General features: G+C 42.7%; 2 protein-coding genes across 2 annotated transcripts; both read right to left on the bottom strand.

Annotated features, from left to right (window-relative positions):
• Positions 1 to 800: 800 nt before the first annotated feature.
• kif14 (kinesin family member 14) lies at positions 801 to 18,767 on the bottom strand. Its single transcript, XM_084012539.1, has 29 exons — positions 17,538 to 18,767; positions 16,886 to 17,140; positions 16,709 to 16,796; positions 16,441 to 16,539; positions 16,153 to 16,205; positions 16,012 to 16,042; positions 15,790 to 15,897; positions 15,527 to 15,643; positions 15,013 to 15,131; positions 14,530 to 14,702; positions 13,783 to 13,930; positions 13,545 to 13,608; positions 13,200 to 13,384; positions 12,942 to 13,044; positions 12,621 to 12,778; positions 12,391 to 12,538; positions 11,998 to 12,144; positions 11,236 to 11,368; positions 10,721 to 10,814; positions 10,466 to 10,607; positions 9,678 to 9,784; positions 7,462 to 7,562; positions 6,923 to 7,153; positions 5,915 to 6,102; positions 5,304 to 5,456; positions 4,598 to 4,720; positions 4,392 to 4,466; positions 2,309 to 2,471; positions 801 to 1,957 (listed from the first exon to the last, which is right to left on the bottom strand). Exons 1-29 carry the CDS (start codon positions 18,494 to 18,496, stop codon positions 1,632 to 1,634), a joined length of 4,791 nt encoding a protein of 1,596 aa, XP_083868665.1. The 5' UTR covers positions 18,497 to 18,767; the 3' UTR covers positions 801 to 1,631.
• A 691-nt stretch (positions 18,768 to 19,458) lies between these two features.
• Positions 19,459 to 24,938, bottom strand: ddx59 (DEAD (Asp-Glu-Ala-Asp) box polypeptide 59). The gene is made up of 8 exons (XM_084011041.1): positions 24,934 to 24,938; positions 23,423 to 24,287; positions 23,083 to 23,265; positions 22,892 to 22,981; positions 22,182 to 22,433; positions 20,455 to 20,607; positions 19,845 to 19,973; positions 19,459 to 19,756 (listed from the first exon to the last, which is right to left on the bottom strand). The coding sequence occupies exons 2-8, from the start codon at positions 24,266 to 24,268 to the stop codon at positions 19,496 to 19,498; spliced, it is 1,914 nt and encodes a 637-aa protein (XP_083867167.1). The 5' UTR covers positions 24,269 to 24,287; positions 24,934 to 24,938; the 3' UTR covers positions 19,459 to 19,495.
• Between the last annotated feature and the right edge of the window lie 544 nt (positions 24,939 to 25,482).

Below are 25,482 nucleotides of genomic sequence, written 5' to 3'. Positions count from 1 at the left end.
TTTTTTGCGCGTCTTCTCATTCCAGTCGCGTCGTGTCCCTGAACGCCGCATTCAACCGCTAAAACAACGGCGTTTCTGCGTTTTTTTAAAAAGTTGACTAAAGTGTTTTCCTTCCCGGCTTTGGAGTATCAGTCCGTCATGTGAAGGAGAGGAGGGATCCTGGTAGCTGCTGACTCCAGAGAGGAGGAGGAGGAGGAGGAGGAGGAGGGAGGATGCATGCAGAGGAAGCTGCTGCTGCTGCAGCGACGAGTGGGAGGAACCTGTAGCGAGCAGTTACCAAAGGGGTGGTTCAAGGGCCTGCAGGGGCCCCTTGAGTGGGTTCCAGGAAGTCTTGTTGAACTAGTCTTGCAGTGACGTGACACAAATGCATGAAAATCCATAAATCGAGTTCAGGGTTGCCGCCTCGAGTGTAAAAACTAGGGAGTTATGACATAATACAGTCGGGATATTTCCATCTGATGCAGTAGTTCCCCCCCAAAATATGAATAATTTAATGTAAATAAACAGTGAGTGAATGTAGATATTCCTTTTCAGTGACACATCACATCATATCTGGTGTGAATTCCGTCTATGTATTACCAAGATCAATGTCTAAATCCCAATTAAGGAATCCGTGTATGAATATCTTTAACCTTTCTCCACTTACAGTATAGACTGTCTTCCCGTGCCAATTAACAACTAAGAAAAATCAAAAATCTAAAAAAATGATATCGTAGGCGCAGTCTTGATCAGGATTCCACTGTTTTCTGACATGCAGTTTATGAAAAGGTTTGAGTCCTTGTCAAATCAAGCCATGTGAATTTATTGCAGAAGTACAAGTTGCAGTATTATTTTTGACATATCAAATTTTTTACCACGCGGTGCAAAAGACTAAAAAAAGAGCATACAATGCTGCTTTGTTAAAATGACCCTTTCTCTCCTGAGTGCAAATAGTAGCAGAGTGTCGTACATATAAGATATAATATAAGAGCACTTTTAATGCAAATAATAGAGAAGGAATATAACATGCCTTCTTCACACAAGAAATAAATCACATATAGCACAGCGTGGGGGGAAAACCGGTCATTATTTTTTACAAAACACTACCTGAGCTGCTGCATATTGAAATATTGCATATTTTTAATTAATACAAATAAAACAGAGAATCATTTAGTTGCCTCTGAAGAATGGAGTACAGCAGAGAAGTTTCTGGTAGAGCACATGTGAGCATCCTCCATACAGCCAATCACTGTTCCTAATTATGTTCATCCATCATGAAGGAAACATTCGGGTGACTTATGTCTTTGTCCCAGTTCTTTAAAGCTCTTAGTGTAATAACTCGACTGAAGACAGCATTGCTTTTAACACCACATCAGAAGTGAAGCTGGTAAGAATCATTGCTGTAGTTTTTTTGAAGAGTCCACATATTGAATCTATTTGTTTCATCTGCATCTTGGTAATTGAAAAAATAGCCCATAAAAATAAGCAGCCATTGGCCAAATTTAGGAAGCAGAGTCGGTTTGCCTGGGGTACACTCGAGTGTGCAGGAATTACCCACAAACCATTTGTTCTATATCAGCATTTCCTTTTTACAGTAAATCGTACATGATGTGATCACATCATAAAGCATAACGCATATATATATATAAAAATCACACCCAGTGCGGGCTGCCTTTGGACGACACCCCCGGAGGAAGAGAGTACACAAACCTACTCACGACTCGGTTTCTAACAGCAGTGTGAGTCTCTTTACTCAACGATTCATCTTCCGCACTCTTATCCGAAGCGGTGGAGCTTCTGCTCTCCGCTGCCCCCTGTTGGTTCCAGGTGGACAGGGACTGGAGGGCGGACTGGAGCTCGTCCCGCGTGGCCATGACGTTCTGAAGAAGGGGAAGCTGCGGGATCAGCTCGTCTACAGCCTTGGCAGAGGAAGAGATCAGCTCTGTGCAGCTGCCGAGGTCGGAGTCTCGGTCCTTCCCTGAAAGCAGAATGAGAAGTGAGATAAAGGGGAATTACGCCTAAACAATAGCCACTCTGCCAGATAGCACACTATCTAAAACTCCAGGTATTATTGCAAAGATTGTGAAAACAGGAAAAACAACAACCTGTCACAGCACAACAATTGTACGTTGGTACGGAATGCATTACTCATGTATCCGTGAAGTCTTATTATTCACCTTTTCCTGAAATCAACTCTGTGTTGATTAGATTCTTCAAGTGATTTTGACCAAAGGGTGTACAGTATACCGTAGCTTTACTACAATGTAAGTTACACTGGATGTGAGTTTCAGTTTTACAGCCAGGTTTGTGTGTATGCCAGAAGCTTCACCTCGCAGGACGGCAGACAGACAGGAATGCAGCTGTCTGATGGCTTTGTTCAGCTGGAACAGCTTGGATGCTGTAGACCTCAGTTTCTGCAAATGGAAAGCCGAGGCCTCCTCCTCCTCCTCCTCCACCTCCTCCTCTCTCTCCTCCGGATCAGTCTCTCTTTCCTGTTTGAGAACATGAACACGCCCAAATAATAAATACAAGACAGAGCAAAATAAACAGGACAAAATTTCACCAAAATGTCACCCAAATCATTTCATTTCATTACAAATCCAATTACTCAATTTTATAACAACCGAGCTCAACTGGGACCACGTATCCCAATATTCCCCCAGGTACATGTTCCCAGCTGTTCTCGCTATTTTAACCACGGATCGGGTAGTGGTCACTTCCCATTCCTGTAAGGAGCCTAACACGCACAAACACACAGTTGTGTCACAATGATGTCATTGAATGAATGGGGCTTCCATGGCGATGTGAACTGGGAAGGAGGCCATTATGTTTATGTCATAGAAAAGTACACAACAGTACAGGAGAAAATGTGAGGAAAAGAAACATTTACTACAGCGCACAGTTCTTTTAGTTTGCTACCTTTAATATCTTTAACTACAAATGCCGGTGTATAATTAGTAATTGCCAGGTTTAAGCAGTTCATACATAAAATGGTAAAGTTAAGAAGCTGCTCGGAAGTCTGTTGGTACAGCAACTGCATCTCTTGCCAGACGGCAGCAGGTTCAGTAGGATGTGGCTGGGAAGGGTTTTGTCATTTATTAGCCTTTGGGCTTTCGGCAGGCACCTCTCGTCACCAATAAAACTGATGCTCGGTAGCTGGGTACCTTTCCATTGCACATACACCCTGAGATGCTTCGCCTTCATTCACCTTAAGTGAATGTAGGCTTGGCCAGGAGGACTTGATGTTGTTGTTACCAATGATGTTCTGGGAAGTGCTCATACCACGCCAGTTAGGAATGATTCCAATCAAGAGGCTTTTATTGCTCCTCCGTACAAGTTAACAAGAACAAGGCATGGGTTTTTTCCCCACCAAGACGGTTATGGCTGATTCCCAGGTTCAATTGCTCCATTAATTCATTCTGATTGTTGTTCAAAATAGGGGGCAGGCTTTGCCACTCCCAGGAACATTCATGGAACACATTCATATAATTGCATTTTCACTTACGGTAATGATGATTCCCGAACTCCTTGACAAGGAATACCCTTTTCACCCCGTTTATACCAAAATCTGAACCACTAATTGCCCTTTTTTGAAGAGCTGCAAACTATCCAGATGCATTTACATCCATGATCGTGCACCTGTGCAGTCCTTAGTTAAATGTGGCGCTCAAAATCACTATGAAAGTAGTTGACTCAGGCTATAAATCAGGTTTATTTGACTACAACGACATTGTGTGGGGGACAATGCCCCCACGCCTCCATGTGTCAATGAATGGTTTGGACAAAAAAAAAAAAAAACCTGCTAGTTTGTGTGGCTAAGATAACGGCAAACAAGCCTGCTAGCTGTGACTGATGTAATTTCATTCAACACATTCATCACCTGAATGATCGTCTAGGGGTGACTGCCGAGAGATAAGCCTGCAGAGCATTGAGCTTCACAGGACCAATAAAGGCTGAGTGACATCTTTAAAGGGGGGTGCTGTGTGTGTGTGGTAGTAATCTGTTACATTTAAGGCTGTTTCAGGAAAGATTGTTATTAACCTTTACATAGCCAGGGAAGCTTTGCTGAGCATGTTTTCTGCCCGTTTACCCAAATGAATAACAGTATTAATAGCTCCGTTTGACTGGTGGGAGAATTATTTCTCTCACACTCCAATATCATCACTTTTCTTGAGAGTCCGTCTGCTTACTCAACCTCGCACCAAAAGGAATCTCACAACTCTATATTTGAATTGGTTTCGCAATTTACGACCCTTCAGAATCACATGGGGACACCAGGAAATAAGGAAACGTGGGAGGGAAGTGTTGAGGAGTTGTTGATGACACTTCAATAAGGGTGACATTGATGGGATTGCATTAGAATTTTACCATGTTAACATATCTCCTATTTTGTAGTTGCTGTTGGAACTCACCGTGATATGGGAGTGCATGTAGTTCTGTAATGCACGGGCTGAGTCAAGTGCCTTGGATTTTAGGCTCTGCAGGACCTGGAAGCAGAGATAGATTATCAATGAAACCCCATTGTGAGATTATTTTACGGAAATTAAATCATCAACACAAAATCTAATTAAATAACGATAACTTGTGTGAAAAAACACATTCAGGTTATGATCCTTACTGGGTTCCTGGGGTAGGCCAGCTGAGCCTCTCTCAGCATGTCTCTGGTGATGGTGAGGCTTTCCTCTAAGAGAGAGCCGACGCCCTTATTGGTCCCCCTCAGGAGACACGAGGCAACCGATTGCTGAAATGATGTCATCACAAAATAACATAAATCATATTTATATTTCTTGATAACACTTCCCTAGTCAGTCAGTGAAAGCTACAAGACACAAACACAGCAGACGGTTTAAAACAGAGTATGAGAAGTATCGTCCAACTTATATTGGCTATTTGAGGCAGAAAAGGATATTAAGCAATAAGAAATAGTAACATAATATAACACAAAAAAAACATATTGCGATATTTCTGCATTAATGTAATATTGGCCAATAAATCAGATCATTCCTGTGATGATTTCCAACTACTTTTCCCAGAGAACAAATCTACACTCTGACTGGGTGTTATTAAAAATTGGATTTTTTGCAAATATTTCTTTGTATACACATATGTAGATATGCTAATATGCTATGCTGTGTGAATAAAACTAAATATCCTACACATTTCCACAACATAAGCTCAATAATCCCCCACCCCCAACGTCCTTGCTGTGAGATCCACACCGCTGATATATTATTCTCAGTTATTGTGGATGAGGGACTTGATTACAGTCGACACCAGAGCTTTGACAGAGATAGTAGCTGCTGCGGTATTAATGGGGGTGTTACCTTGCCGGTGGACTGGACACCCAGCTCCGTGGCGTTCAGTGGCATGCCCGTCACCGTCGTCAGGTGGCCAAGTGCAAGCAATGCTGCATCCAGGCACCGACTGCTCTTCCTCCGTGCCTCCGTCACCATTGATGTGATCTCAGATTCACAACCCTGGGTGAGGGAGAACATTCTCATCTTTAGTCAACATCGGGTCAGCGCAAACAAACAGAGAAACAGGTTGAATTCAAATGGATTTAACAGTAAATCAATGCAAACAAGCCAACGGTCATGGCCATGGTCGACGCAGTCTGAAGGGTCAGTAAATAAATGAAAATGTTAAGAGAATGTGGAAAAAATCAGGAGTGCGAGAGGAAAAATTGTGTGTTTAGAGTTAAAGAAATTCTGATTTATTTTCCATATATTTATGTTCAAGGTTGAGAATTCCCTCTGCTTAGCCATTTCCATAGACAGAGCTCAGACAGCTCAGAGCTAAAACACGTCAATTAATGCTCTACATTTTGATTAGCCACCATCCGTCCAAACCACACGAAATTGAAAATCATTTTTCGGCTCCGATTCTGCTACAAGTGATACAATTTTAACAGAGTGTGGTATTTTTGTGTGTTTACCTGAATGAGCAGCTGTAAGAATCCTCCCATCTTCTTGACTTGGCTTTTGAGTTCCTCAGCGATGGTGTAGAGGTGACCGGAGGTGGGTTTAACGCTGGCCAAGCACTGCATGGTAACAAACACTGCACTCTCTATGGCTGTGGTGGCCTTGACCAACTGAGTCTGGGCAACCGAGTTGCACAGGAACACTGCAAGACAAAAAGCCAAAAATAGCAGTTAGGTTCACCTTCGGGGACCTTTTGGAATAGTCTGAAATAGTATTTGTTTTTATTGTGCAATGTCCGAATTACGTAGAAAATATAGAAAAGCAACTTCTGATGCTGAAAAGCAAACACAACGCTGAATTGCTCATTTAAATGCACAAGTAAGTGAAGTAGAAGAAATAGTTGAATAGGTGGGAATGGGTTTTGGTACACTGCAATGCTGGCTGTAATGTGTACGAAGGTGAAGTAGCAGGGATGGTTGAAATAGGTGGGAATGTTTTAAATTTGTATGAATGTCCGTGAAAAGTTGAATAATACCAATAATGTATGAACGATGTGGAATATTTTACAGTTTTTTCAAAAGCTGAAGCTACCCCGCATTGCTGGCTGTAATCTGTATGTAAGGTGAAGTAATGGTCTGAGAATGTCCAAGTTGTGTGTGTGTGTGTGTGTGTGTGTGTGTGTCAAACTTAACTAGTTGTATGGAAGACCACACATTTCCCAACATTTTTACCTAAAATTGTAGATGCAATTTTGGCAAATTTGATCATTAACTAGACACATTCGTCCATTAACTTGAATGATGCACATTTTTTGGAAAAATACTGAATATTACTGAAAGGATTAAAAAGGTTTGAATAAGAAAAGTAATAAATGGAAAGTTTCCGTGTAGAAGAACACATTTTGTGAATGATTCCAACGTCAAATGTCATTTTCCAAAGCTGTTACCTAGAAATTTATCAGGAAATTAAATATTTCAGTTCATTTATTGGGATCCCCATCAGCTTGCTCCTTTAAATCTCACCGTTCTCCTGGCTGTCATCATCCAGACTGTCGTAAAGGTCAGAGATGGTTTGGACCGCCGCGTACATGGAGTAGAGATCAGAAGCCAACCTGTCCGCCATGCTCTCTTCCGTCCCATTATACCCACGCAGACGAGCGACCGATTGACCAATCAGCTCCTTGCAGATGCCGGGCATGGCAGAGTCTGTGCTGCTGGAATGGGTGGAGGGCGGCTTGGTCGCACCCATCAACCCTGGGACAGACACACTGAAGAGTTCGGCATGTGCAGACAATTCATTGGCAAATCATGACTATGAGGGAATTTTCCCTATACCCGATTCCCTCAGTGGAAGATAACTGTTGTACTGCTCAAACATTTATTCTAACGTTGATCATCGAGCATCAATAAATATTTCTGCATAAGACATCTACCATCTCCAGAGGTCTCCTTGCTTCGACTACATACATTTCCATCACAATGACTGAAGTGAAAACGGCTTTTCAAACTATGGTGTGAATCAGAAAGGATAAATATTCAAGTAACTTTGTTCAGTGTCTTACCAGCGGACTGTGAGGAGCTGTTGTGGAGGCTCTGAATAGGATGGACCCGGATCTCGTAGAGACGCCCTGAGATTCTCCTGCTTTTCAACAAGCTCCTGCTCCTGATGCCAAACAAACAAGAAGCAAAACATCCTTTATAATTACAAGGCATGTTGATGCCCGCATTCAGAAACACGCGGCGCTCCTGTGTACCTAGAATTCATCTGTTTCTTACAACACTGAGAGCAAAAACAATTACACTCATTGGTACCGTTATGCTCAAGGTTTGTTGTGCCAATTCTTTGAATGAACCACTGTTGAGGTCGGTTTAAAAGCAGTTAAAAAGGGGAAAAGTGTCGTTTTTCACCCTTATTTTCATCTATCTGAGTTAGAGATATAGTGTGAAAAACACCTGCAGTTTTTGCAGATGTTCTCTGTGTTTCTAGGGTGCAGCTGCAAAATTAGCACGAGGCTGGTGTCATTAGTGGAAAGTAAGAGATTTTGTAGCGGTGTAACACAATGCCATTCAATAACATCCTTGTTCTCTTTGCTCGAGTTTACGTTTCCAAACAGCGAAAAAATGGCATCTCAAAATATGAGAGCAGAGGAAGTTATGGACACGGATTTCATACTGTGTGCATTTTACAGTGATTTGGCTAAATCAGATATTCAGCTGGAGAGTCCGCTCAAGGCTACAGCTGCTGCAGGAAGGAAATGGCTGGACCCTCCAGAACCTGAGCTGCCGAGAACAAACCCAGACTAGTGGAGTCTTTGCTTAAATTACCCTCGAATGCCAACAGAAACAGAATCATTCCGCTGTAATGAATGTTGGCGTTTTTTTGGATGCTCGTGGACGCTGGCGGCGACCCTGCAAGCTGAGTGTGTGCGTTACTATGCATTAAATGAATTTCCTCCTGGCGAACCTTCTTCAGGATAACGAATATAAATTGGAAAAGACAACCCAAGACCAGCAGGGTCACTTTTGTAATTGTAATTTGCCAAATTTGTAATGTGTCTCCACATAAGTAGACGGTACACAGCCGGCACAGTAGAGAGACGGAGCATGTAGAGTTGGCTACATCTTGCTCTGTGAATTCAAAATGTATTTATCAAGACTTGTTGCAGAGTTTTGTTTTTGTTTCTGTCCAGTTTGAATGAGGTGTTATTTATAATAAGTCAACAAGGAAATTAAACTCATCTTATTTTGGTATAAAATAGAAACTTGAATTCAGAAGTTAAACTTCTTTTCTTTTATTGACATTTTGCGAGTTTGTTTGGTTTATTTATCAGATAAAGCAAACTCGTGGCTTGCACCCACATAAAAATAAAAGTTTAAAAATGTGTGGAGTGGGCATATTTACACATGGGTTTCATGTTTTGCTTTGCAAGAATGCATGTTTAACACATGTGGGGTTAAATGAGTTCAGCAGGAGAATACATAACAACCTGGCGGAGGGGTGGACAGTAGACAGCTAGGCTTAGGCATGGGTTTAATGGAGTCAGCCACTCAGCCTGTGCCATGTGTCATTTGGCCGGTTCTCCTGGTAGTTCAGGCACCACCGCGAGCCCCGTAAACATGCTTCACAAGAATAACGACAATGTGAGGGGAAAATGTTCGGGGGGTTCTGCACGTACCAGAGGTGTGTGTGTGTGTGTGTGTGTGTGTGTGTGTGTGTTTAGGTTGTGGTTAGTAGAGTGAAAAACACAGGGACCCTTAGTTCCATTTCCTTTTCTAAAACATTTATGGAAATGAAAATAATAAACACAGGAGAAATAATAAAGAATGAAATATTCTGTGGGCAGCAACTTAACATCAACTTTTCATGAGAGAAAGACGGATGTGTTGAATGTCAAAAATATGTGCCAGGTGGTAATTCGCATTGGAGGAAAGTAGGATTTTGTGAAAATAACCAAAAATCTTCCAAACAGTTTGAAAAAAAACTACTTTTGGTGTTCCGTATACACAGTACATCCATTTGCCTGACACGTTCTTTAAACGAGTGCAAGAAGCGGTGTTCAGTTAAAGAGGGAGGCTGTGGCTTTAAGAGCCACACATCTGATCTATCCAAACCCAGAGACGGTCCTGTACTCCCCCAAGGTGTTTTGAACACTTGCCTACTTACACATGTTGAGTAATTGAATGAGAATACTCAGCAAGTCTGCAGAAAGGTGTAAATGTCATGTGCCGGGAAGAGGAATTGATGGATAGGGGGAAAGAGGAAGCGCTGGATAATTACCTCCGGCGTGAGAAGGAGGAAGTGGAAGCAGAGGAGGCCGATATATCCTGCTCCCACTCATCATTAGGGTCATAAAACACGTCGTCATCTTTAGAGGCGGAATCCCCCTGCGGAGAGTAAACTATTGCTGACATGCCCGGTCTCATTTACTCAGCTTAATGAGAAAAGCACAGCAAAGTGGGGCAGCATCACTCTGTCATACATGAAATTAAAAAAAAACTAATTCTGGACTTTTTATTAGGTCAAAACACATGGGGAATTAGCAATTAGCACTTGAGCCGATAAGTCGTCATTGCAAATTCTTAATTTTAAGATTCTTAAGGGTATAAATATCTTAGTGGTTGTATCAAAGTTATGGTCATACTACATTCTAGACACAATATTCTATAAAAAAGTGTCTATAGTATGCAGCCACATGTTCTCTGCATCCCTTATTCTATAAAGATCAGAGGAAACTTGAGATGATCTCATACATTTGGCTTACAAACACCTTAAACAAGCAAAAACCCTGGAGTTTCCATGTCATCCAATCTGCCAGTCTTAAAACAGGTGGAGGAAAACATTAAACCACACTTGGCTAACTGTGAGGGTTTTCACCACTGAACATTTGTGACACCCAGTATAGGTGTATTTAGAATTTGTGTAAAAACCTTAATAAAAGTCCAGGATGTTTCTATATCAGCTTCATTTTAATCCAACTGTCATTTAAAATGTTTTAATTAGAGGAAATGTTCTAAAATCTAAAAAAAAAGTGATAATGTGAAAGGCAGAACTGATTTAAGACAAACCTGATAGAGTTCCCTCATAGAAGCAATGTTGTTTTGGAACTTGTTTAAGCTCCAGAACGTTGTGATCCCCAGCTTTTTGTTTTGAACCCGCACCTGTGGCAGACCACCCTGCCCCAGGTTCTCATCTTCAGAGCTTTCGTGTCTGCAACAGAGGAGAGTCAAGTGATTCTGGGCTTATGATAATGAAGACGATACTTGCACGTTGGGAACTTTTCTAATAAATCACATCTTCTGTAAACTGTGATATTTTCATACCTGCTGAAGACTGTGTTTTTCTTCAGTTTAGCACTGATCTTATTGGCTTCCTCAATCATCACTGACAACTTCATGGCGTCCCACTGTGGAGAGACTGAAATACAGAAATTAACTTCACCACAACCAACAGCACTGAGTCAAAGAGCATCTGGCTTAGTCTTTATTTCAGCCTGATTTGGTAGGACTTCACCCTATAAGAACTGTTTAAATACAATTAGATACATTATCTATACAGAATAGATAATACATAACAATTATGCATTTAAGTGAGATTTAAATTATGTCTATACATCGTATAGTGTTACTTTAAAATGACCACCATATCTCACAATAATTTACTAAATCAGATACATTATATGACCTCTCTGCCTCCTCCTCTGCTGGACTGATTATTTTGGGTGTCCTTCTCTAATGTTTCTGGCTTTAAAAAAGGACAAATCTGGAAGTCTACTTATATGGTGTTAACTGCCACCGTGGCTCTGATATGTGCTCAATAGTGACTTGAAAGGACTCACCATTTCGGAGAGTGTGGTTTTGCCTCACGGCTCTTTTCTTCTGCATCTCCTCGAGCTCTTTGCTGATCTTTCGCTTCTCCGCCTCCAGGGCGTCAACAATCTTCGCTTGACACACACGGTGTTCCTCCATCGCCTGGAGTGAATCATCGTAATGTACACAACATTAAAAACCACCAGGCCGAGACATTGTGCCCTAAAGCCAAGCTCCCCCACACTCATCCCAAATGGTCCATCAGTTAAACATAAAACCCGGTGTCAGCATAATTCTTCACGGTTCTGAAGCTCTTTTTAAAAATCATCAGAAATCAGGAGAATGGGCGAATAAGAGGCGATGATGTCATTTACGGTTTCATGCAGAAAGATTTCCAATGGACTGACTTCTGAAAGGGGAAAAATATGCAGAACGCTCGCTGAAATAAGATCTATTAAAAAGGTCCTGCTCTTGTCTTAAATACTGCAGCTCTACCACCCACTATGCTGTAGCACACAATGTTGATCAAGTTGTCTGAATGTGCAGTCTTTCCAGATGGAAAAAAGGGATTAGCCCATCTGTGTGAGGGCAATAAATCAGATCTGTAACATTGTTCATATTCAAATTGACAGCAGGATAAAGCAAAGTAGACAACTAAGTGCGTGAGGAAGTTTTTTTGACCAAATAAAACCTTTCCAGCACAAAGAAAAAACATTGCTGGAACCTAAACTAGTGAACTCCATTAAAGTGAGAGAGAGAAATGTAACTTCCCAGGCGTTCTGGGTCCTGACCTGAGCCTCCTGGTGCAGGCGGTTGCGTTTCTTGTGGGTGTCCACCTCATGCTCCAGCTCCAGCTTGGCAATTTTCAGCTCTGCCATCTGGTTGGCCACACTTTGCTGGTCCAACTCCTGCCGACGCTTCCGCTCAGTCTCCTCGTTCTGAATAAATTATATTTTGGCATTACTAAGTATAGGTTGTCAGAAATTGACAGGGTGCAATATAGTCCACGGGTTTTAAGACAAGTCAGTTTGGCACATATTCCACTAACTATGACAGCAGTAGAGCTGAACATTTGTAGAATGTCAACACACTAATATTACAGTAAGAGTAGGAAGAAGAATTATTCATCTGTTCAATAAAAAGCAAGAGTATAGAGAGAGAGAGAAATAGAACGTTTGGTGTACCAGCTCTCTCTGCAGGGCTCGGATCCTGTCCTCATAAAGCACCCTCTGGTCAGACAGCTCTTTCTGGGCCACCTCCTTTGCCATCTGGATTCCCTGCATCATCTCCTCTTTGGCCTTTAAATGGGCTTCTTCAATTTCTGCCTCGAGCCTGGGAGACACAAACATGGCTTAAACGGAGTTCTGATTTTGACACCATTTTTGCGCAAATAGATCTGCTCTATTCTACTCACTGAGCTCTTTGAGCTGCGAGTAGCTCATTTTTGGCAAATTCAAAGTCTTTGTGGCCATCGCCCGCGCCCGTCCAGCAAGACACACGCTTCCCAGACTGCACCTCTGCCGGATGGTTGAAGCGGAAGTAGTGGTCTCCACCAAGAATCACCCTGTCGCCCTGGAAACCATAAACATAGAGATGAGAAGGGTTCTTTAGTTTAGGTTATAGCAAAAGTAGATATTAGCACAAAGAAAGCCTTTGTAGAAATCTTTATTTAGTTGCTCCATTGTATAATATATAATAGTATACACTTCAGATCAGTCCTTTCGGATCTACTTACATGATGTAGGACAGTAGACTCAGATATGAGGTTTCCATTAACAAAGGTCTTGGCGATGTCCATGGGGATGATGCTGACAGTGCCCTGGATGCTATTTATGACACTAAAACAAACCAAGAAAATGCAATTATAAAATGTTCATGTTGAATGCCTGCTGTAGCAAAGATAGGTAATAGCTAGATAACAAAGATGGCTAAATGGAAAAGCAAAACATGAAAAAATGAAATATGAAAATGTTTTTTGTTGTTTTTTTTATACCAGTGTTGGTCAGCGATGAGCGCTCCGTTCAGCTGGATGTCATGCCTGGACTCAGACTTGAGCTTGCCCACTGTGGTTCGACCCTCTTTGATCATGTAGAGAAGCATCTCGGACAGCTGAGGATCCTCATTCAGGTTCACCAGGTTAGGGAGACGATTGTCCACTTTGAATGTCACACCTGCTTTCTGAAAACAATAAAGTTCCTCTCATTAGTGTGTATAAACAATAATATCGGTTGCACTTTGTAGATGATAGCACAGTTAAAATGAAACTAATGCATTTCTGTAGAAGGGTAAAAAAATAAATAAATACGGTAGATAATAAATATTATGCTCAAAAACATACCTGCAACTCTTTGGCCTCTTCACGTTTGCGGATTTCAGCTTGCTCTAGTTTCTCTCTCCATGCCCTGCCAGAAGATAAGGTAAAATATAACATAAAATTAAATCACATCAGATCTGATGAGAGTATTTGTTTCACAAAAATGTGTTACAGCCTATATTTCCATCCAACACCTGAGTTCACCCCGTTTTCGCCAGATAAATTCAATGGAAAAAGTTAGATTTATTGCCGTGATACTGACCGGTTGGCCTCAACCATTTCTCTCTCTTGCTGACAGAGTTTGTTCCTCAGGCCAGAGATCTCCTGCTGGAACAGCCTGACCCTCTCTGGTTCGATGCCCTGGGAGCTCATCTGGGCTGATCGCAGCTTCTCCACTTCCGCCTTCAACTCTGAAAACACACAAAGATTGTCCAAATGTTCCTATAGATATAAGCTAATGTCAAACCATTTAAAAGCAAATATACACCCAATACCAGTCAATGAGGAATTCAAGTGAGTTGCATGTGACTATAACAGCAGCTGCGGATATATTCCGATTTTTTTCATTGAACAGTGAACCATGGTCACTTATTGAAAACACTTTACTGAGCAACTTTCCCAATTTGTAACGTTTGAGTCATTAACTCTGTAGAGGATCACATTCTGACAGGCGGTGTGAGAATATAAATCTGCAGCAAGAGCTCCCCTTAGTGCTTAAAATGTCAAACAGCAGCACAATCATCTTGTGAAAAATAATACTTGCATGACAGTTATCTGCCATGTGAGGCTGACAGTGCATAAATACGGCCTGGAGGCAAGGTTAGGGCCAAGTCTTAATTGAAAAGGGTAGTGCATAAGCTTGTGATGGATTGATGGACAGGCAGACAGGTGGGGGGGGGGGGGGGGGGGGGATCAATGGAGGAGATCAAGAGCAAGACACAAATATAGAGAGAGACATAAAACAAAGTGCAACAGAGATTTTTGAATGTGGGTATTTTGAGTGGCTGACCTCTGATGAGCTTGGCGCTGGTGTCCTCGTTGACCTTGGCCACGTTAATGATGGTGCGGGCCTGCTGAGCATAGCGCAGAGTGCTTAGGCTTTCCTCCACATTGCTGCCGGCTGGGCTCACTGTGGCGATCATAGCTGTCTTGGAGTTACCACCGAGACTCTCTTTCAACAGCCTGTGGGAGAGGAAAATGGGACTTGGTCAGTGTAATCCAAAATTGGAAAAGAGATCTGCTTAACTAGTAGAGATAAATGTAAAAAAAAGAATATATTATTTTGGCATTATTGTCTTTTCAGTTAAACAAATTCAACAGGCACCCCATTTATAACAAATGTATTTCAGTCAATGTATTCAATTGTATAAATACTGTGAAAATCTGTATCATATGCAGGATTTTTCTTTGTTCACACAAAACATTCTTACATTGCATGAAAAAAAAGTGTGTCCTATAGCAGCTACATGTGTAAAGCATTCTGGTCTCTCACCATGTCAGGACAGACTCTCTGTACGGTATGAAGACCGTCTTCCTGGTCAGTGCCTGTTCCGACAGGGCAGAGATGACCTTTCCAAGGGTAAGCAGGGATTTGTTGATGCTCACGCCTTCCTACAACGACAAAGTCAAATTGGCATTTCTTGTTTTGAAGCAAACGTGCCGTTTTATGAAAATCCAAAAAAGCATCCTCTGCAAGATAATGAGCGAATGAGTCTGAATACAACCACAATATTGAAACCTCAAAATCCCAAGTGATCAATTGAGGAGGGTATAACTAAAGGTTAACGGATTGTTATTGATTCATGCAGTCAATTTCTTTTAATTCATTCATTGTTTAGGTTTCAAAATGTCAAGATCAGATTGCAGGAGTCAAAGTGAAGTCCTATGGTGACAAATAAGAGAAAGATATTGAATTAATAATGATATGAAATGGAGAAAAATAACCACCAATAGAAGGTGTGTTTGTGTGTATGTGTGTGTGTGTGTGTGTGTGTGGCACTGCCTACCCTGAGTCGGTCTCCGCTGGTCTGGGCCGAGTTACAGCGCTCGCTGCCTGCCAGGTCCACAAGGTTGATTCTGCTGGTGATGCTGTGGTCGTGTTCCTCGCCCTCCACAAACTCAGTCTGTACACGAGCGCACACAAACAACCTGATTAGATGTGTAACACTGTGCTAAACATAAGATGCCCCAATTCAATTTATGCAGTGAAATGTATAAATAATCATAACATTCACGATGTGCGACATACAGAAACGTTGAGGAGCCATACCTGAGTCTGGGTCATCACCAGGGTGAAGACGGAGTGAGATCTGGAGCTCTTGTCATTCATTCCTGTAGCTGCCGTGGCTCTCTGCTTGTTGCCAAGCCCCAGCCAACCCTAAAAAAGGACACCACCAATTATGTTAATCTCTCTTGTGACTTGACTCAAGACATCAACATCCAGCTAAAGGCCGTGAGGATCAAAAAGAAGAAGATAGTGGGTTCAGCCTACCTGAATGTCATTGTAGGAGCTCACAATATTCCTGTGAATAAATAACCAAAGTGAGCAACTCTGCAAATCACAACAATCAAGAATGTTATCTTGGCCTTTAATGAAAAGTGCTAAAGTAAAAGAAAGTGAAAGGTTTCTTACGCAGAGAGGTCAGCGACATAGGGGCCGTGGACTGGATGTTCCCTCACCCTCAGCTGGAAACACAAACAGGGTTTTTTTTATCTGTATACATTCTCAGGCTATTGTTCTATCCACTTAACACACAAAAGTGCGTGCATTAAGCATTATCAGGAAGTGTACATCTCTCAAATTTCCAATCATGTGATGTTCCATGCTATCTCGATCTTACAGGGAACTCCCAGAATGCTCTATTCTCCAAATGGGCAAAGTAGCTGGTGTATCTGAAAATGTAGTTGAAAAACTACTTACAGGCATCCTCCTCTGGTTTGGCTCATCTCTGGTCACCAGCAGGTCATGGATCTTCTCATTGTACACTTCAAAGTAGCTCATTTCTACATGACAATTTACCTGAAACCCAATGATCAGTTATGTTTACCAGGAGAGAGAAAAAAAAGATTGTACAGGTACACATCTTCATAAGTTTTCTGAAGGAAAAACTGCAGCCCTGAATTAACAGTTAATTAACTATCATCAAATACGTTTTTATCCAGAGATAAATAATTCAAAGACATTGTACCTCTTCATTTTCCATGGATGCCAATTTAGAAAAAAGCTCCTGGCAGAATCGTGGTATTACGCCTTCCTCTTCTCCAAAGCCCATCATCCTAAACAGCAATGGTTTAAATACAATAATAACATGGATTATTGACTGATTAAACAATGGAGAAAACAATGAAAAATAAAAAATACTCACGTGTACGACTTCCCAGAGCCTGTTTGGCCGTAAGCAAAGAGGCAGGTGTTGAATCCTTCGAAGGCCCTCAGCAGCAGAGGTTTGGCCAGTGTTTCATACACGGTCTGCTGGCTGGCAAAGGAAGGGTCGCACTCATCCACCGAGCAGAAGGAGAAGTCATAGTTGAAGGAGTAGTTCTGTTTGGAGTCTGGATGCTGGACAGCAGTCTCCTGGCCGTTCATGAAGATTACCTGCAATGCCTTCTCCGCCTTCTCCCTGTAACAGAATAGAAACATTTACTTTATTTAAGAAAAAAAAGATTTTTTGCTGTGATTTATGCTGCAAACAAAGGATATTTGCATGCATGATGATCACAGCTGTAACTTTTTACTTGACAACTATCAATGGCAACTATCAAAGGACTACACAATAGTTTATGTTTTAACATTAATTGCTTTATTTCTCAGAGTTCTTTAAATTTGACAAATGCCTGAAAGTTTCCTATAATTAATGAGATGATCTTCACATGTACAGTATACACTGTATCGCACTACACCTTAGTTTAGTTGAATTAGGCAGGTGGCACCTTCAGAAGGCTTAGCAGTGACCTTTGAATGAAGACACATCACCTACTCCTGCACCATTTCCACTCCAGACACACTGCATTACAAACCTGGCGTTGAACGGCCGTACGCGGACTGCGACGGTCACTGCACTGTTTTCCATCTTTAATGACTCCTGCTGGGACAGGAGCTGTTCGGTAGTAACGGAGGTCCTGGCCCGGGTCATGTCTCCCTTTGCACTTGAGGTGGTGGAGGTCTTTCTCACCTGCAGCGCGGCGTAAGGCTTGTTCACACCCGCCTTGCTGACCCGTGGAGCCGGGAGAGGTGTCGTGCCTCCCGCTTGCTGTGCTCGGGATTTGGGCCTCTCTAGACTCGCGGACTTCACCGCCACCAGTTTGGGAGCGTCTTTCTCTGCCATCCTCTCGAACACGTCTCTCTTGGCGGCGATTTTCTCAAACGGGGTCCTCTTGGTTGGGGTTTTAAAGGTGTGGGCCTGGTCCTCCAGCTGCCTGCTTGTGGACGAAGAGGAGGAGGGCGTGCTGCTCTGCGCAGGCCTTCCCTGGGTTTCCACAGTTGCTCTTGCTTTGCTCTTGAAGGCAGTTTCTCTTAAACTCGCAGACCTGAATAAACTTGCAGTCCTGCCGTTTGGTTCGCTGAGAACTTTCGGCGTCGGACGCAGGCCGGTTCCGCTGACCCCACTCTGCCCAGGTGCGCTTTTATCCATGGAGGGAGTCCTGGTCCTGCGCTGCAGGGTCAGCCTCTTCTCCGGAACCGGCGTGGTATTCTGGCTGCTTTCGACCATGGTTTTCTCAGCCGTTTTCCTCCTTGACCTCCTCTGCAGAGTGAGTCGGCTTTTTGACAGCGCGGAGACGACATACGTCCTGTTGACCTGTCGGCTTCTATCGGACGACCTGCTGTCTTCGCACGCAGAGTCCCCGGATGAAGCCGTTGAGTGCGTCGCTTTTCGCTCTGCCGGCTGCTCTCTGCCCGCCGTCCTGGACGTGGAAGTTGCCATAAGTTGGTCATAATACGCGGTGTGCTTTCTCGCCTGTACACTAAATAACGACATGGCTAAATGACGACACGTTAAAAAAAAACGGTTCAAATGAGCTTAAGCTAGCTGTTAGCCAAGTGCAACTTCACTCCGGTTGCTTTTAGCTCTTTAGCCCACAAAACACGACATGGAAAATATGTTCAGTGTTAAAACGGGCGAAAGTACGGCTCAGTATGTTGATTAAAAGTAAATATAAATCCATTCGGGGGAGAAAAACAAATCCGGGCTGTGTTCATTCATAGTCTCCTTGTGTTTATTATTGTCCCCTTCTTCTCTCTTCCGTCTTCCCCCCGCTTCAATTTCAAACCGACTCCGCCACTGGCAGCTGATTGGCTGGAACAATAGGAAATCGTTACGTCAATCCATGACGTAAACAACCCGAGGTCGACGCTGGGTGGCAGCATAATCAAGGTTACAAATGCAGGGTATCCATGTATACTGCCTAGAATAAACTCTCCAACACATCTGGAAAAATTGTGTTGCTCATGTTTTTCTAAAATTAGCTTCAACCGTTAAAAAAAGGAAGGAACACTGAGTTCAAAGGAAAATATCTCAAACTTTCTGCAGAGGAACACTGAGTATGCATGGGAAAAACTCCAGATTTAACAATTCTATTTCTTCTCAGGAATTAACTTTAACTTTAACATTCATTATGAGTTTTGGGTTGACCTCATTTTTAGGATGGATTAAGTGGTTAACCTGCACAGTCTCGACATGAATCACCCTGTTGAAAAAACTTCTAATATCTGCTGTTCAAAAACGTTAAAAACAATAACCTTGAACATATTTTTTTATAGAAACACCCCACTGGCCAAGAATGTCCCTCAGACGTGGATTAAAGTTTTTGGATTAGAGGATAATTCCTTTAATGACATGACTCATAATAATTACACAAGCAATTTATTCAGAAAATATAAAATTCCCATTTATTTTTCAATGAACAATATACAAAATAAATATTTTTTGAACAGACAAACAGACAGCACCATCGCAGGAAATTATTGGAAGTAAAGACTATTTCTTGCTACGGCTGTGTTTTTTTATGATGTCTAAGAGGTTGTTCTTCGTGACCAGTATGTCATTAGACTCTTGTTTGACCCTTTGTTTTTCCCTCCTCTCCTGCTCATGAAGGTGGGGTGAATTAAGGAGCTGCGGAGGCAGAATGGACCCTGTGGGTTTGACCCGCTTCGTCACTTCTAGGAACAGCCTTTTGTTGTTGTTGTTGAGGAACGTGATGGCTGTTCCTCGATGTCCCAGCCGACCCGCCCTGCCAATCTGGATGGGAAGAGATGAAGCTTTACACAAACGAAACATAATCTTAATTCAAACGTCATCACTCTTTTTTGCTCTGGATATTACTAACCTGATGGACATACTCATCCATCGTGTTCGGCATGTCAAAGTTAACTACCAATCTGACGTTGACTAAGTCCAATCCTCTGCCCAGCACACCTGTACTGATGACCACTTCAAAGTCTCCTTCCAGAAGACCCTGAGGTGGAGAACAAAGCAAATATTAGGGTTAATATGTATGCTGCGGGACTATATGCATACAATTACGCCTAAGACACCTTGTATATTTCCATCTGGTGTCATGGTGCAGCCATATAAAAATGACATCAGCTTGAATATTCCCTCCATGTGAGTATAATTAGCCTCAATGACGTGTTGGAACTAGCACATACGGAACATACAGTGAATGCACTGCCATGTAGTGAAGAATCCTTCTTGTGGAACTTGTGCTCGTATTCTTTTTTTCCAGGTTTTTACAAGGAAAGATGTTGAATGGCATCCAAAGTAATTTTTTCTTATTTGAACCACATTTTTACAAATATACTAATAAAAATGTGTGTCTTAGGTCTGTGGTCTTTCAGCTTACACTTATTTGGGAGCAAGACTCTTTGGACACCAAACATGGGACAACTGCTGTATATCTACTTGACAGTGCATGTTCTGGCTGCTACTGGCCTCACCCGGAGGATGCGGTTGCGTTCTCGCTGGCACTTGTCGGAGTGGATTGCCACGGTATTAAAACCCGTAACCTTGGCGACCGCCTCACACAGTAGATCGGCCCCCAGTTTACAGTCTACAAACACCACCACTGGAGGCTGGTACAGCTTACCGTCCTGCAAAGCCACAAGGGGAAAAACATAGGAGCAGTGTTAGATTTTTAAACTCTCAAACGTTTATTGATTTTCTCATTCAGATATTATATTATATAAATTATATGCAGATTGAGCTTCTAATGTATATTGACTATGTGACAATTTAAAAAACAAACAAACAAATGTGTAGACTGATACCAAAATTGTGTGACAGTGTCTATATCTGCAGAGTGTTTTCTCTTTTCTTCTCATTTTGCCGTGTTCGGGACTCTTCTGGGCATCAGCAAAGAGCAGCTGCACCCCACCTAGACGTGTGACCCCCAGCCAATAAGCAGGGTGTGCAGCCCGTTCTGATTCCCAGGTCAAACCCAGCTCACAGACCTCACAGGCCTGACACGGTCACAGAGAGAGGAGACAGGTCACAGCAGGGTGAAGCCTGCCTTGGGCTGTCCATTCAAAAATTCACCACCTTCCTCCAGCTGCAGAGGAGGGGTGATTTTCTAATCTGAAATCTAGTGCAAGGCATCTTGTCACCTTTTCAACCTTTGGACATGTTCCAAAGGGCAGATGGAGTCAGTCAGACTAGATGATATGCTTAAAAATAGGCAACATTTTGGGATTGCTTCAACTAAAAAGTTTTTACCGGCTGACGTAACAAATCTAAGCTTGACAACTTATAAGAGATAAGTGAATAATTTCCAGTGGCTGTTTGCTTATTTCAAACAGTCTCACATCGACAGATGCAGTGTTTCTGACAGCTCTGGGTCTACTGCTCCTCGCTCCAATTAGTGAGAAGCTGCTATGCTTTTCTAGCTGAGCAAACGTTCATACGACATGCTGTAAGCTGCAATATGACCAGTGACTTCTGAGCCGTGTCCACTCCACAGTTTTGCTTTTCTCGGGGTGTCCTATCCAATTCCCAGTGTAATAACCCTCCAGTTCCACAGTACTCCCCCTGTTCAGATCCTTATACTCTCAGATGCATCAAATAACAGCAGTCATAAATAACAAATCACCATCACAACCACAACCTCTATAGAGAAGTAGCTCCCGTTACTCACAAAATGGTCCAACAACACTCCTTCACTGGCCTAACTAAAGCCGACCCTTCCTGGCCGGCCCTGTATAAATGGTACGATCCATTGCTGGGATTCCTGGAGTGAGGCCATGGCTCGGGGCCCACCCATTTCCTCCAGACGGAGTCCAGGGCGGTAGCAAAGGCCGTCTAAATATGGTGTAGCGGGGGAAGGCCGGCTCCTTGGAGCTCAAGCAATTACCACCTTTAAACAGCAAGTTAATAAAATAGCTTGCACCAGTACGTAACAATACTTAGTAATTATAAACTAAAATTTCTATGTTTGTACCCTACCAAAGCACTTTCTGGTTCCTTAGAGTACAATAAACTTTTGTATTACACAAAGGAAAAAAACTGCTGACCACTTGAAGAAAGCCTATGTTGGCAGTGAAAGTGATACTCCACCCAAAAATGTTGTCAGACTTTAAGTGAGAACCAGACTTGCTGACAAAGAGGACTCTGTGCATTTTTCTCTAAACAGACCTCTGCAAAAATCAGAACCTCAAGCCTTTTAACCTACGTTGAGAATCTCAAACAGCTTCTTCTTCTTGGACGGTTCCTCTAACCACAGCAGGATCTGCCTCACGTTGGCACAGGGCTGGTTCTTCTCTCCGATGGTAATACGGACGGGGTCACGAACCAATCGGGAAGCCAGCTCTTCCGTCCCTTTCGGGATGGTGGCCGATGCCAGCAGAGTTTGGCGTTCTTCTGGGACTTGATCCAAAACCTCCAGCACCTGCTGCTGGAAGCCCATCTTCAACATAGTGTCGACCTACGGGAAATAGAAAATATGGTGAACATTTGAAAAACTATTATGCTGCTTGGTAAAATCCTTGATTTTACAGCATGTTTTTGGAATTTAATGTGATTTAAGTTCAAATAAGCCATCGTGAAATCCTCATTGTTTGCTTGAATTTGAATCCTTGTGAAACAATTTCAAAACTGCTGCTGAATCCACACAAATTGTTCTCTGGAGGACGTAATTAATGGTCCTTCAAAGAGCTTCATATGATCAAAAAATTAAAATACCTGTATTGTAATCCGAGCTTCCCCTCCCCTGCCTTTTAGTCAGTGAGCGAAATACAGGAGGCCTTGAGGGGTATAATATGACTGTAACAGCCAAATCTAGAGGCACTTCTGAATTTAAAATTGTGCACCTTCAAAGTTTTTTCAATGTGAGAAATCTTTTGAGATTCTGCAAATCTGAATTGCCTTTTTGTCATACAGTACCTCATCAACCACCACGACCTTCACTTTGTCCAGCTGCACTGCCTTCTGCTTCAGGATCTCAAGGAGACGCCCAGGTGTGGCTATGATAATCTAAAAAAAAAAAAAGGGATTCATAGAAGGGCATGACGCTATGGAATGTTCAATTTTGATTCGTAGAAAAGTTGGAAATGACTTTAAAAACAGCACTGTACTTTGATGCTGCTTTTGAGGCGGTGGAGTTGTTGGGGAAGTGGCATGCCGCCCACCAGCAGTGCCGTTCTCATGTTTGGTATGCCCATCACCAGCTCCTTGGCCTGTCTCTCTATCTGAATGGCCAGCTCCCTGGTGGGGGTCACGATGAGAGCCACAGGGCTACACACGCCGGGTGCTGGTTTCTAGATAAAAAGAAGAAGAAATATGTTGGTTTGCCAACATTTGTTTGCTCTAGATTACATTTCTATATACATTAAAGTTCCCTATATATTACAAAGCAGCCTTCGCCGGGTTTGAACGGGCAGTTTCATGGAATCAATGAATCTGATGTCACTGTACCTCCATTGCCCTCACGACCACCGGCAGCAGGAAGGCTACAGTCTTCCCTGAGCCCGTGTCGGCGCTGACAATCACATCCCTGCCGCCGAGACCAACAGGGACCATCTGCATCTGGACCGGCGTGGGAGCCTCGTAGCCGGCCTTTTTCAGGTTGCCACTGAGTGTGGAAGGGAAGCCGCAGTGTCCAAACTCAATGATGGGTCTCCTGACATCGTCCCCCAGAGTTTCAATGCCCAGCTCCTTTTTAATCCTCTTCACCTGCTCATCTGTTAGGCCCGCAATGAACACATCGTCCCTGTAGGAATAGCTTGGCTCACTTTCACCCAACCCACCGGCGTCAACTTCTGGTTGGCGAGTCGTTTCGCCTACATTTTTGTCCTTGCGGTTAAAAGCGTCTGCCCCGGTCCCCATCCCCATTTGGACCAAATGTTTGGCTTTGCACTCGAGACTGCAGACATCATTGTCGGTGGTGTCACAAATGTACTCGCCATAGCGACCACACATCACGCAGACGGGCTCTCCTGGCTCTGGCCATCTCTGGCTCTTTTTGAATGATTTGACAGGCTCCTCCTCCTCCTCCTCCTCCTCCTCCTCTTCCTCGTCTGAAGCAGACATATGTCCATCTCCTTGCACCAAGCTCTCTGTTGAACCTGCAGAGTCTCCACCTGCTTGTGTGGTTTTGATCTGTTGTTTGGTCTCTTCCCATGTGTCCTCCTCTTTCTTAACAGGTGTTGGAGAGCTGCCTTCATCCTTACTCTTCTCCTGGTCTACCTTGCTTTTCTTATTCGTAAGCTGGCCTGACGCCTGGGCAGGTCTCTTGACTTTAAGGGCTCTTGGCATAAACATGTTGTATGGATTTTTAAACCTGTGAACATCAGAAAAACAGACGTAGATAAGTTAATGTAATAGTTTTCATTGAAACAGCAACATAACGTCAATTCACAAGGAAATAACAATGGGTTATTATTAATAAAGATGAAATGCCATTTGCCTGGCTTTTTGTCATTTACGACGCAGAGATAAATACACACTAAAAGTGACATTCCTACCAACAATGAACTACGGTTCAGTTCTGCAAAAACAACATTGAGTAAGTTAGCGACATTACTATTTCATAAAGACAAAACATAACTCTTCGTTGCTACCGCGAACAAGTCAAACGCTTTCGCATTTTCACGTAATTGTGAAACAGCGTTTATCAAACCACAACTCGGCTATAACTAACTCATAAACAGCGGGAAGTATCGTACGTTTCATACACGTTATCCACATAAACGTTGCACATACCTCCTTCCGACGATTACAAACAATTCTCCGACGCAGACGAATGACGCAGGTTGCGCTGCACGCTGGGAAATGACGTTCGTAGAAGTAAGGCGCCTTTTTTTCTCGCTCTGCCTTGTTTCGGTGTTAACACTGATTTATACCAAACATTATTTGCGTGTTTTTTAATTAAATCTGGAATAACATTAGCAGCATGCATGATTATCCACATAAGCTTTGCACATTACCTCCTTCCAACGGTTACAAACAATTTTCCGACGCACACGAATGACGTCTGTTGCTCTGCACGCTGGGAAATGAGGTTCGTAGAACTGAGGCGCCTTTTTTCCCCTTGCTCTGCCTTATTTCTTGTCTTGTCTGAACTTTCTTTCCGTGTTTTTTGACTACAGCATTAGAAAAGTCTGTTTTTTACATCGTGGCTGTGGAATTGAACCGTGCTGTCTACTGCAGACATGTGTCTGCATAGTAATTACACTATATAATATAATTACACTACTGTATATGCTTACAGTCAGTAATTTAAAAACATGTTGATATATGTCATTAATGACCTTCGTTGTATTTTTTGTTTTCTGGCAAATTAGTAGATAGGCACTTACATGTGTGGGCATGTCCTCTTTTAAATGCTACATTCAAATGCCCATCGAAAACTACAACACTGGGCCTGAACTGATAATGGCGAGCTTATTTATTACATCATGGTGCATTAAACTACGTTAAACGTACGACACAAGAATACAATACAAGTCCAGAGAACAACAAGCACCCCATAAACT

The sequence above is a fragment of the Eutrigla gurnardus genome, assembly GCF_963514095.1.
Source record: "Eutrigla gurnardus genome assembly, chromosome: 6".
Lineage (NCBI taxonomy): Eukaryota > Metazoa > Chordata > Actinopteri > Perciformes > Triglidae > Eutrigla > Eutrigla gurnardus.
Note: the sequence above shows the minus strand (reverse complement) of the source record. Positions and strands in the feature narration are given on the sequence as shown.